This window comes from Saimiri boliviensis, chromosome 10 (assembly GCF_048565385.1).
Source record: "Saimiri boliviensis isolate mSaiBol1 chromosome 10, mSaiBol1.pri, whole genome shotgun sequence".
Lineage (NCBI taxonomy): Eukaryota > Metazoa > Chordata > Mammalia > Primates > Cebidae > Saimiri > Saimiri boliviensis.
In genome coordinates, this window is record NC_133458.1 from 95,949,710 (window position 1) to 95,963,062 (window position 13,353).

At 41.0% G+C, this 13,353-nt stretch overlaps 1 protein-coding gene across 3 annotated transcripts in view; it reads left to right on the forward strand.

Annotated features, from left to right (window-relative positions):
• The window catches only part of CHN2 (chimerin 2), a 327,734-nt gene that overhangs the window by 300,123 nt on the left and 14,258 nt on the right, over positions 1-13,353 (forward strand). For all 3 annotated transcript variants that reach the window (XM_039472656.2, XM_003935167.4, XM_074379887.1), the window contains 2 exons: positions 4,931-5,015; positions 9,101-9,274. In XM_039472656.2, the coding sequence (XP_039328590.1) occupies positions 4,931-5,015; positions 9,101-9,274 (259 nt within the window). The remainder of the gene's footprint in view (positions 1-4,930; positions 5,016-9,100; positions 9,275-13,353) is intronic.

Below are 13,353 nucleotides of genomic sequence, written 5' to 3' on the forward strand. Positions count from 1 at the left end.
ATATCCAAGGACTAGTACAGGGCAATCAAACAAACACGTGAATAATGAGTTGCTGGAAAGGTGGAAATAAGATGAAAATAGAATATAATTCATTTGTCTGACATTCTTCCCCCCTTGATTTGTCATTTCACTTCTGAGATATACCAGGTATCCATATAAGTGTGATTTGGTTTCTTGCCTTTTCAATGTGTACTACTGGTACCAAATATACTGTACCAAACATACTGGGGTTTGGCTCTCTATATGAAATGTTATTGCCTCATATTCAGAATATGGTATGTATGGTATCAATTTTTTGTATATGTTGAAGCTTAACCTGTGGTGAATTGGTATGAATATTCCAAGTGGTTTTGAAAAGCGTGTGTGTTCTTTTAATTGCTCGATATGCGATCCCTTTTGTATTCACATAACAACTTTCTGTTTGATCCACTAGTTTCTCAGAAAGATATCAAAATAATGATTGTGGATTTGTCAATTTCTCTTTGTAAGTCTTTCAATTTTGCTTTATATTTTTGAGACCATATTGTCATACATAAGCTCACAATTACATCTTTCTGGTAAAAATAAATGTATTTATCACCAAGCAAATATATGTGTATATATTTGCTCTATTTTTGGTTTCTATTGGCTAGTTTACTAGGTATGTCTGTTTTACTTACAAAATTTCTCTCATGTTTTAGTTGGGTTTCTTGAAAGGATTTTTAAAATATTATCTGAAAATCTTTTTTTGTGATGAATTAGAGCCACTTATAATGATTAGAGCTGTATAAGGATTTTTTCTGTATTCACTGTGCTTTTCTATTGCATCTTTTTTTCTCCTTTCCTTCTTTTTCTTGATTTAATTAAATCTATATTTCTTTTTCGTGTGTGTGTGTGTGTGTGTGCGCGCGCGCGCATGTGCGTCTCAGTCTGTTGTCCAGGTTGGAGTACAGTGGCACCATCATAGCTCATTTTAACCCTGGACTCTTGGGCTCAAGCCATCCTCCCACATCAGCCTCCTGAGTAGCTAGGACTATAGGCATGTGCGACTATGCCCACCTAAATTTCAAACTCTTTTGAGAGATGGGCTCTTACTCTATTGCCCAGGCTTGCCACTAGTACTTATTTTATTGGACCTCTTAACAGCATTCAACATGATTGACCATTCATTCCCTAAAACATTCTTCACCTCTTGGCTTCTGGAACACTTTGCTGGCTTTCTCTGAATGTTTGAACCCTGAGTGCTTGGGGATGAGCTCGCTTTTGTTTTCTGCTCCCTACTCTTAATATAGTCATGTGCTATATAACAATATTTAGGTCAACAATGAGCCACATATATCATGGTGAACCCATAAGATTATAATGGAGCTTCCCTATGTAACTGTACCCTTTTTTAAATCTTATATAGTGTATTTTTACTGTACCTTTTCTATGTTCAGACACGTTCGGGTACATAAATATTTACATTACAGTTGCCTACAGTATTTAGTACAGTGACATGCTGTGGAGGTCTGTAGCCTGGGAGCAATAGGTCATACCATATAGCCTAGATGTGCAGTAAGTTCTACCATCTCGGCTTGTGCAAGTACACTCTAGGATTATCCCGTCAATGATGAACTCCCCCGATGAACCTTTTCTCAGAATGTATCTCCATCATTAAGAGATGCGTGACTAGACTTTTTATTCATTCACATGATTTTAAATACCTATTCATCATAGATGGTGAAATTTATACCTCTGGTCTTTGCCTGTCCTCTGAGCTATCAAAGTATGAGTTCCTGCTTGACACTAATACTTGGGCATCATAGCCACATTTAACCTTAACTTATCAAAATGGAATTCTTGAATTTCTCCCCAGAGGAGTGTCTTTCCCATCTCAGCACGTGGCATCATCATCTACCCAGTTCCTAAGCTAGAATCTCAGAGTCAGCCTTGACTCCTCTCTCTTTCAACAGCCCACACTTATTCTACTATCTGGTCCTGTAAATTCCATCTTCAAAATATATCTCATATTCATCCACTTTCCATCTCCACTGCCAGCGTCCTGGTCCGTGACTCTACCATTGTTCAAGTAGACTACAACGTTGTTTTCAAATCTAGTCCACTATTAACATCCTGCCATTCATTTTCAACACAGTTGTCAGGATAATCTTTTTTAGAGAGAAATGTGAGGTCCTCCCAGAACTGTCAAAAATGCGTGCTTTGAGTGAGGAGACCTCCAAACAGGGTTTTTGTGAGCAACATGGCTGTTTATTCACCGGGGTGCAGGTCGGCTAAGGCCGAAAAGGGCATTAGCAAAGGGCTGTGGGACAGGAGTTGGTTTTATAGGTTTGGGGTGGGCAGTGGAAAGTTACAGAGTAAGATCAGTTACAGTGGTGGGGGCAGGGGCAAGGAGTATACATGACCGTAAGTTCACTTACAGTGGCGGGTGGGGTAAGGCATAAGAGTAGTTAATTTGGCAGGGTGAGGTGAGGAGTATTCACATTATCATAATGACAGTTAAGATGGCAGGGTGGGCCGGGTGCGATGGCGCATCCCAGTTACTTGGGAGGCTGAGGTGGGACGATTGCTTGAGCCCAGGAGTTCTGGGCTGTAGTGCAAGCTATGCTGATTGGGTGTTCACACTAAGTTTGGCATCAATATGGTGACTTCCCGGGAGCAGGGGACCACCAGGTTGCCTAAGGAGGGGTGAACCGGCCCAGGTTGCAAGTGGAACAAGTCAAAACTCCTGTGCTGATCAGTAGTGGGATAGTGCCTGTGAATAGCCACTGCACTGCAGCCTGGGCAACATAGCAAGACCCCATCTCGTTAAAGAAAAAAAGAAAAGATGGCAGGGCAGTGGGGCGGGGGGAGATCAGCCGAGGCAGGCAGGACTAAAGACTTTGAGTCCAGGCTTGCACATGGAAACCTGACAAGAACTTCCTGTACCTAGATTAAAATCAAATCCACATTCATGAATAAAGCCTTTAAGGCCCTGTGAAACTTTTCCTCTCCTACCTTCAACTTCATCTCAGTTCTTCTCCCCCAGACTTTTGGTGTTCTGGCCGCCCTGGCCATCTAGTTCCTTCATCATAACAAGTTCTTCTGCTCCTGCAAGCCCTCCATGTATTCTTTCTGCTGGGAAGGATCTCTGTCCCTTTCTCTTTCCCTGTGGAAGAGAACTGGCTCTTCTTTTCCATCAGGTCAACTTCCGAGAGAGGCTTTCCTGACCATCCTGGATGAGGTTGGGCCCCCCTTGCTCTCTCTAGTAGCAGCCTCATCTTTTTTCCTTCTGTATCTCTTTTGATAGTTTTTTTCCTGGACTTGCATTTTACATATTGTTTGATTAGATTTAATTGATCTTCACAGCAGATTAATAATTGACTTTGCTGCCATAATTAAGCATTTCTAGTAAAATGTTAAGAAAGGTTTGATTGCAGAATTTAGAAAATGTCCACCTTTAAATAGGATACTTTACTGAGGAATTCTTTTAGTACCGATTTCAATCTTGGTGGGCCTCTAAGTCAGTTACGACATTTGGCCCTGTAAGTACTTCTGGGATGAATTCTCTGCATTCCTGTAAAAAAAAAATGCTTTGTCATGTCTTAGGGTCATTCCCTAGAAAAATGTTGAGAATTTTTTTTGTATTCTTTTCAAAGCAGAAACTCTATAGTAGGCAGTTTGCACGTGATCAACTGAAATGCCAGAAAGACTACTGTAGCTTTGCTTTATTGCAGTCACACGTTACTCTTTTTTATTTATTAACTAGCTTATCTTCTTTCTCTGCTTTTAAATCATCAGTGAGTTTCCTTAGAAGAGGTCCAGATCCGTGATATTTGCCTCTTTATGTATACCCAGTTACTAATATGTATGAATAAAGACCTCAAACTGAGGCTGTTTTTTTCTTAAGTAGAATTCAGATGAACACCTTTCCAAATCGTGACCATACTTGTCATCCTGCTTTTGTGTTAAATAAAAGCAGTTTGTTTTTTTTTTTTAACAAAGTCTACATTTCTTTACTTGTTAATAGAGGTTTATGACTTTGAAAGGCCTTCTCTAATGTTTTATGATATTTTCACTTTATAAAAATTCAGGACATTTTCGTGCACATTTGTATGTCCCCCGTAGACTGCTTATGGTCATTGCAGATTGGCCACGGCCACATCTGCTTCTTAAAGCTCTTTCATGCCAGTATTTTTGCTTTGTTTTGTTTTTATTTCAAATCCTAATAGAGGAGGACCTATGCCTCAATAATCAGAGATAAGAATGTCTTTACTTTGTGATATTCAGAATATTTAACAACTAGCTGGGCCATCAAACAATGAGACCAGCACTTTAGTCAACCAGGAGAGATTTTCAGCTTACTTACCTGAAGGCCACACCGAGTCCTACTGAATATAGGCACAATCTGTGGAAAAGGCAATTCCATAGGCCCCGCTGGCTGCCTGCTTTTTTAGCCAATTCCTTTACTTTTTAAAATGCCTTTTTTTGGAAGTAGCTCAAAGACTTGGAACCTTTTAATTATCCCATAATCATGTCTTATTTATACCTTCCTGGATACTGTAGAGATGGGAAAACTTCAGTCGCAAGGACACAGTAAATGAGTTCTGCCTTCCAGAATTTGCTGAGCTAAATGTAGGTTATAGTGACCAGCTTGGGCGGCTCTCTTGGGTTTGTCCACACAGTGCCTTGTTGTGGGTGGTAAGAGTCTCAGTCCTTAGCTGATGCCATGACCTATACTCTGTTTGTCTATGCTCCTTTCTGACTCTGTCCTGGGGCATGTCCTGGATCGATGAAGGATTTTCAAAGATCAAAGCACAGGTCTGTTTTCTCAGAATCTGTTTGCAGCTGCCTTACTGGAAGGAAAGCCCAGTGGGGGATGGTTCCTGCTGATCTTCATTGATGTGTCTGAGGCTACCTGCCATTACATGACTCTGAATTTTCTGACATTTTTCTTCTTTTTGGATCACAGGTCCACACATTCCGAGGCCCACACTGGTGTGAATATTGTGCCAATTTCATGTGGGGGCTCATCGCTCAAGGGGTCCGGTGCTCAGGTAGACACAGAACTTTGTTTTTCTCCAATTATATAAAATGCCACTGTGCTGAACTGAAGGATGTCTCTCCAGCGCTGGGAAACATGCTCAGATCAGCTCAAAAGTCTAGCTTTCTGCAGGGTTCAAGGCCTGTCTGTGCTTAATGGGGAAAGTAGTTCAAGTGTTTGCAGGAATGAAAAAGAATATCTTATGTTTATGCAAGGAAAGAAAAAAAAAAAAGTACATTTCCTTAAACACCTAGCTGCCTCTCACAATAGGCAGTAGTCCTTAAAAGAAAAAAAGGAATCAATTCCAATGGAAGTGCATAGCTCAAAAAGCCACACTTTTTCCTACCCCATCTTTCTACAAAAGGTAAGACATAAAAATAGTAATAGTGCTGGTAAAAATTAACCACAAACCAGGCACCGGCTAATCTCTATTTATTTATCATGTCATTAACCTCACCAACAGACCTTGGGGGAGATGCAATTATCCTCAATTTTAAAAAAAGAAGACACAGAGGCTTGTTCTTTGCCTTTGGCTACGCAGTAAGGAATAGAATATTGATTCAAAGGCAGCCAGATTCCAGAGCTCCTGCTCAGTATCTCTTTGTCATCAGCTTAGCAGTGAAAGTACACACTCAGTTATCACATATTTTCAAAGTGGTTTGAAAGCCTGGGTGATTTTCCACCTGAAATTGGAGGTATACACCTATTGGTAATAGCACACATCTTATTAAGGTACATCTAACTCAATGATAAAGAGTTGCCAAATTAATGTGCAGCTGGGCTTCCTGATTCATCTTGCCATGATTTTTCTGGCAAACACCCATGGCTGGGAGCAAGACCAGCCTTTTCTGATATTGATTGGGTTTCTACCAATACCATAACTGACTTCTTCCTTGCTAGGATATGATTTTTAAAAATCTTAGGAGCGCCGGGCGCGGTGGCTCAAGCCTGTAATCCCAGCACTTTGGGAGGCTGAGGCGGGTGGATCACGAGGTCGAGAGTTCGAGATCATCCTGGTCGAGATGGTGAAACCCCGTCTCTACTAAAAATACAAAAAATCAGCTGGGCATGGTGGCGTGTGCCTGTAATCCCAGCTACTCAGGAGGCTGAGGCAGGAGAATTGCCTGAACCCAGGAGGCGGAGGTTGCGGTGAGCCGAGATCGCGCCATTGCACTCCAGCCTGCAGCCTGGGTAACGAGAGCGAAACTCCGCCTCAAAAAAAAAAAAAAAAAAAAAAATCTTAGGAGCATTTAGAATACAATAAGGTAATGACACTAATTAAGGTGATCTTTCCCATTTTGGCTCACAGCATTGTGTAACCTTACATCCTCCTCTCTGCCTGGGAAGGGCTTCTAGCCTCTAGTGTGTAAATATAGTAATCACTGGTGTTGATACCTGGATGGTTCAAGTAGTTCTAGCTTCCCCACTGCAGGTCTGTGTTTAAGCACGGTCAGCAGAGGCTCAGAAGCAGCTTCTCCAGAAATATTCAGAAATCCTGCGTAACACCAAAGACTGACTTGCCAGGGTCGCAGAGTATCTCACAGCTCAGCCACTGAGCAAAGGGGTAGAATATCTGAATTATTCAGTGGTCATTAATTTGGCCCGTCCATATTGTACCTACCAAAAATATTCCTAATTGCTGGTATTATCCAATTTCAGCAAGAAACTGCTCCAAAGTCAGTATTAGGAGAACAAAACTCTGGGCTTCATATTAGCTGTGAACAGCAACTTTTCAACTTTCTCTGGGATAGAAGGGTTTTTGGTTGTTTTTCTGGTCTTTTTTTTTTTTTTAAAGAAGACATTTTCTAAGGCCATATTGTTAGTTTTCTCCAGTGGCTACTCTTTGGCCTTGTATTTCACTTAGCAGAAGGAAGGCTGAAAACTGATCATGAAAGGTTAGGAAGAACCATCATTGCCTCTCAGCTTTCCATATATTAAGTATTTTTTAGAATGCACTGGACTTTATTTGTAGCATATGGAGTTCTATTACTTTGTAAAAACTGGAGTATTTTTACATTTGTTATAAAACAACAATTTTAATAAAATATCAGTATTAAACTACATAAGCATATTGTTGCTTTAGGTCTTAATTGAAAGTGTATGATTCCTATTATATGTGGTGCCTAGGGTAGCAATTCCAAGAGGTAGAAAGTTGGATGGTAGTTACAGGGGATGGGTGGATGGAGAGTTTAATGGGTATTGAGTTTCCATTTTGGAAGATGAATAAAGTTCTGGAGATGGTAGGGGTTGCATAACAGTGTGAAAATACTTTATGCCACCAAATCATACACTTAAAATGGTTAAAATGATACATTTTATGTATATTTACCAGAATTTAACAAAAAAATGTAAATGGAGTTTGTAAGACATACTAAGAATTCCTAATGAAATCACTTAAGAATAGCTGGGCAGATACTCTTCCATTTCTTATCACCATATTTGCTACTTACTTTATTTGACTTAACACATATACAATACTGACTATATTTCAGATACTATGCTAAACATTTTGTTAACTTCTATTTGAGCCTGATGGCTAATGCCAAGAGGTAGGTGCTATTATGATCTCCTATAAAAGAGGACTCAACAAGAGAACCGGCCAACTCCATTGAGTGCAGTTAGCCAAAATTTACAGTCACTAGATAGATGTATCAAAATATTATTGAAGTCACTTGAGCTTTGTTGAATTTCTCACATTGATAAAGAGATGAATTATAACTGTTTTTTTTTCCCCCTTAGGAAGGAAGGTAGACAGAGAACTCAGCCAATAAAAATCACAGGAAAATCACTTAGAAATTACCACTGATTTTATAAAAGTTTAGATCCCCTCAGGTTCTTGGTGTAGTTAAGTCCTATTTTATAAAGCAGCTGACTACAATATTCATTGTCGTCTGTGTGTGTGTGTTATTCTTTGTGCCTAGGAAAGAAGACACTCTGAGAAGACAGTACATCAACTTTGAACAACTTCAGTACTGAATTTTTATCTTTCAGAATGTAACAGAATGTAGACTGTGCCTTTTTTTTTTTTTTCTTGAGACAGAGTCTCACTCTGCCACCCAGGCTAGAGGGTAGTGGTGCAATCTCAGCTCCCTGCAACCTCTGCCTCCTGGGTTCAAGTGATTCTCTTGCCTCCGTCTCCTGAGTAGCTGAGATTACAGGTATCCACCGCCAAGCCCAGCTACTTGTATTTTTAGTAGAGATGGGGTTTCCCCATGTTGGCTGGTCTGGAACGCTTGGCCTCAGGTGATCTGCCCACCTGCCTCAGCCTCCCAGAGTGCTGATTAAAGGCATGATCTACCACGCCCGGCCAACTGTGCCAGAGAAATTCTGTCAGTGGATATTGACTGCTAACCGGCTCTCCGTTAGTTCATTTAACTTTAAAAGCAGCTTTTTCAGCTTTGGGTTTTCCTATGAACTTTACAAATGACATTACATGGCATTGGTATAAACTCTCAAGTACTCCTACTGGTAAATATAGTTAGGCATTATTTCCACTCACAGGTGTCAAAATAAGGCACGTAAAAAGGAGTGCAGCCTTCCCAAACTGCCCAGTTAGAAGGGATTGGAAACTATGGGACCACCATCCAGGAAAGGGGAAAAGGATACCAATGGTCATGGGCTCCTCAAAGCACAGATTAGAGAGCCCTGTGGAAAGAGCAACTCTGCCTCCCACACAAGGAGCATCAAGAGCTCAAAGGAAGCACCCTGTAACAAGCCCTAAGGGCCCTTTATAAGCCAGGACTGTCTGAGAATCCAAACCCTAAAGCCCACTTGGGGACCCAAAGGGTTCCAGCCTGAAACAGGAAAACATATACAAAAAAAACTGATCAATTACCTAAACTATCTCAGATGTTCTGTTCTTAAGGTCCAGCAACAAAGAAGGCTTAATGAGAAACATGGAATCATATAAGGGTTTAGTGATTAGAGATGATACTCCTATTCATCCTGTAGAGAGTATCACCTTGAAATGAGATAGATGTTCCAGAGAAATACGTCAAACCCTTGGGTGGTGATATTTTTATTTTGGGCAACACATAATTTGTGTTGCGCTTTGTCAAAAGGGTTGGGCTAGGGCTAATGTGGCTTCTTTGTTTACAGACTGTGGACTGAACGTACACAAACAGTGTTCCAAGCACGTTCCCAATGACTGCCAACCTGATCTCAAGAGGATCAAGAAAGTGTACTGTTGTGACCTCACAACCCTCGTGAAGGCCCACAATACTCAGAGACCCATGGTGGTAGACATCTGCATTCGGGAAATTGAAGCAAGAGGTTTGGAAAATAATTCCTTTTGTAGTATAGTGATTCCATTTTTGTTTGTTGTTGTTGTTGTTTTGAGACAGAGTTTTTTTGCTCTTGTTACCCAGGCTGGAGTGCAATGGTGCGATCTCGGCTCACTGCAACCTCCGCATCCTGGGTTCAGGCAATTCTCCTGCATCAGCCTCCCGAGTAGCTGGGATTACAGGCACACGCCACCATGCCCAGCTAATTTTTCGTATTTTTAGTAGAGACGGGGTTTCACCATGTTGACCAGGATGGCCTCGATCTCTTGACCTCGTGATCCACCCGCCTTGGCCTCCCAAAGTGCTGGGATTACAGGCGTGAGCCACTGTATTGTTTGTTTTTACTGTTGCCGAGGAAACAGAGTTGCTCTACTACTCTTGTTGGGAAAATGACCTCCGCATGTGTGTGCGCATGCACACTGTAGTTCCAGCAACTCGGGAGGCTGAGGCATGGAAGAATTTCCTACTTCAGAGTGGGCAATCGGGGGAGCAAATTAACAAACATTGTGGATGGCCATGTTCAACGTACCATGAAGTCACAAAGGAAAGTACTTTAATCCTATTTGAGGACAAGTGAGAAAGGGTTATGGCAGAAATGAGGCTTGTATTGGATCTTTGAGAAAAAAAAAGTGCTTCTATTAAATAAGAAATTGTTGAGCAGCACATCTCCAACCATTTAAAAATGTGCTCCTAATATTATTGAGGAAACTTCAAAGATTTAAGAGATCTATGCAATGAAAATAAAGGAGACAAGGAAGAAACATTTCAAAAAATGTTATTTATGTTGTACATGGGTAACTTTTCCTTTATTTGTGCTTTCTTTGGCCACTATTCAGCATCAAAATGTTCATAGATGTGGCAGAACCAGGTCTGGTTGAGGAGAAGTTGCATTGCTGGATGTAACTTGGGTGATTTGGCCATGTATAGAGCCTTTTTATAAGGCATAAACCATTTTTGCCATGTATCATATTCTGTTATACTTGGTATCCATTATTGCGTCCAAATTGGCTTAATAATATATTTTATACATATATATTTATTGGTCAACTACCCCATTTTTTCCAAAGCAAAACTAAAGAGGATGTCACAGCTTATTATCCCAACCCTTTGGAGAGAGGAAATTATTCCCTTTTCTGTAGAGGGGAAAGCCATAGCTATCCTGTTCCCCGATGACTTCTAACTTAATATCAGAGTGTAAGAAATGCCTTCTGTATTTTCACTGCTGTGGCTGACAGAGCTTAATGTGTGCTTTGGGATCTGGTGAACATATTAATCCTGTGGCTAAACTGGGTAAGAGGAGAGGAAGGATTCTCTGCCTCTGGATGAGTGGTTGCGACAAGTGTCCCTGGGCTCTGCAGTTTGGGGTCAGATTATCTGCCTCTCCAGAACTTGCACTCAGGGCTTTTCTGAAGAAGCTGAGGATCCATTGTGATCCTTAACGGAGAAAACCGATCATTCCGGCAACATTACTGCCGTGTCTAACATTTCAGAATAGGGAGCACAGCACTAAGTATGCTTAGTATAAGAGCTAGATAGAATAGCACAAATTAGGAATTTACACCAAAAGAATCATAGCACAGGGATTACAGCCCCAGGTATTAGGGGCCGAAGCAGGCAAGCAGAACCAGAGAATGGGCTGGGAGAAATTTGTATGATACTCACATTCCCAGCTGTGGGGCCCCCGCTACCAACATCTTTCCATGTTTTCCATTCACAGAAAATTCCTTATTGTTCTCCAAATGTTCTTTTATGTTCATTTGTCTCTGCCTGATGTGGTAGAGTGAAAAGATCAAGGACTTGAACTTAAATTCCCAGCCCTGTCTCTTACTGGCTGTAGCGTGACCTTGGGCAGGTTACTTACTATATTTAAATAACTGTTTCCTCATCTGTAATATGAATGGAATCAACTGCACCTCAGTCAATAAAATAAGGTGGTTAGTGGGGATTAAAGTGAATTGATACAAAAACGGACCTAGTACAATGTCCAATCTACTGGACTCAGTTTTTGCCTTTTCCTGGAATGACCAAACCCATACCCCCACCTCCAAATCTAACTATATTACTTAGCCTGTACATCTCAATGCTGTCACAGAGATACTGAGTAACAGTGCCTTTGACAAGATAGAAATCTATTTCTCTCCGTAGTCATAGTCCAGGTACCCAGGAGCAGTCCAGGAATAGTCTGATACCCACGGCAGGCACCCAGGCGCCGCAGCTTGTTGCTCTGTCCTGCTTGAGTGCTGTCCTGTGCAGGATCGCAGTTGGCCACCACCATGTCATCTGCATGTCACCCAACAAGAAGTGGAAAAGAGCATGCTCAGTTCCTTCAAGGCCACAACTCAGCAGTTGTACATGTCACTTCTGCTCTCACATGGGCCAGAGTTTCATGACCACTGCAATGGATATTCTAAAAATCAAAGGTTTCATTACAACAGGAGAATGGGAGAACAAATATTAGGACAGCTGACAGCTTCTGCTACTCTGGCAAACTGTAACTCATCCTTTATCATTTCCTTCAAAGATTAGCTTCTCAAAAAAGCATCTCGATATAATAGAGGATGATGCTTTGCTCGATATAATAGAGGATGAAGCATGGGCTGGAGTCAGGAAGATTATCCCCATTTAATTATACTCTAAACCATACAACTTGGCATATAGTATAAGGCATAGAATTTTTGTTGTAAGTTCTGGGATACATGTGCAGAACGTGCAGGTTTGTTACATAGGTATACATGTGCCATGGTGGTTTGCTGCACCCATCAACCCGTCATCTAGGTTTTAAGCCCTGCATGCATTAGGTATTTGTCCTAATGCTCTCCCTGCCCTTGCCCCCACCCCCCACAACAGGCCCCAGTGTGTGATGTTCCCCTCCCTGTGTCCATGTGTTCTCACTGTTCAGCTCCCACTTATGAGTGAGAACAAAAGCATGGATTTTACTACGTTCTTTGAAAACCTGGATTTCTTTGAAAGTGACTCAATGAATCTTATGGCTGAATGTTTGTGTCCCCCGCCCCACTAAATTTACATATTGAAGCCCTAATCTCCAGTGTGATTGTATTTGGAGATAGAGGTCTCCAAAGAAGTAATTAAGGCCGAATGAGGTCCTAAAGGAGGGACCATAAGCAATATGTGGAATGTCCTTATGAGAAGAGACACCAAAGAGCACCTGAACAACTGGTACTTAGACAAATTCTGAGGCCAAAGGCCCTCTTTGGAGATCAACTAAGTGCATCTGTCATGGTCACAGGAGGGAGGAGGGGAAGTATTTGTGATTTATACCATACATTTGTCGTCTCCGATGCATACCTAATGAAGACCCTATCTGCTATGGAGCAGATAGGACACGCTCCATAAATGTTTTCCAAATGAAAAAACAGGAGCACATATGAATTATCAAGAGTTTGGCCGAATATATGGCGGCGGCAGCAGCAGAAGCTATTTGTTTGCTTGTTTTTACTGTAGCTGTAGTTTTGATAGCAGCTAGTTTGTGACATACAAACTCTAAAATCTGGTTCTTTATCCCTGCTCATACTTTTGGGAACTGACTCATTTTTAGGACATTGTCTTAACAAATCAGTAAGCTCCAGGAACAGAAACAAAGTCTTTTTCTTAGCCTAAATTTGGAGTGATCAAATTTCTAGAAGCAAGAACTAGAACTTTATTTTCCTGCCTCTGTTTGTATAGACAGTTGTCGGAAAGTATAACAAGTAATCATTTTTAAACAGTTTAACATATAGTCTTATTTATGAGTAAACATGAAAGGCTGTAATATTCTAATTTTTCCCAATAAAATCAGTGTAATATATATTAGATACCCACGTACATACATGCGTGTATGTAGTACAGTGCTACCTACAATATAGCACATGGATTAAGATGATGCTAGGTACCCCATTTACCCTGCTGTGATTATTACACATTGTATACCTTTATCAAAATATCTCATATGCCCCATAAATATATGCACCTACTAGTACCCAGAAAAATTTTAAAAAGAAAGATGATGCTGGCAAGAAAGCCAGGTTACTTCCCACAGTGATGAAATTCGTGTTCAGCAAGCTCATGAAC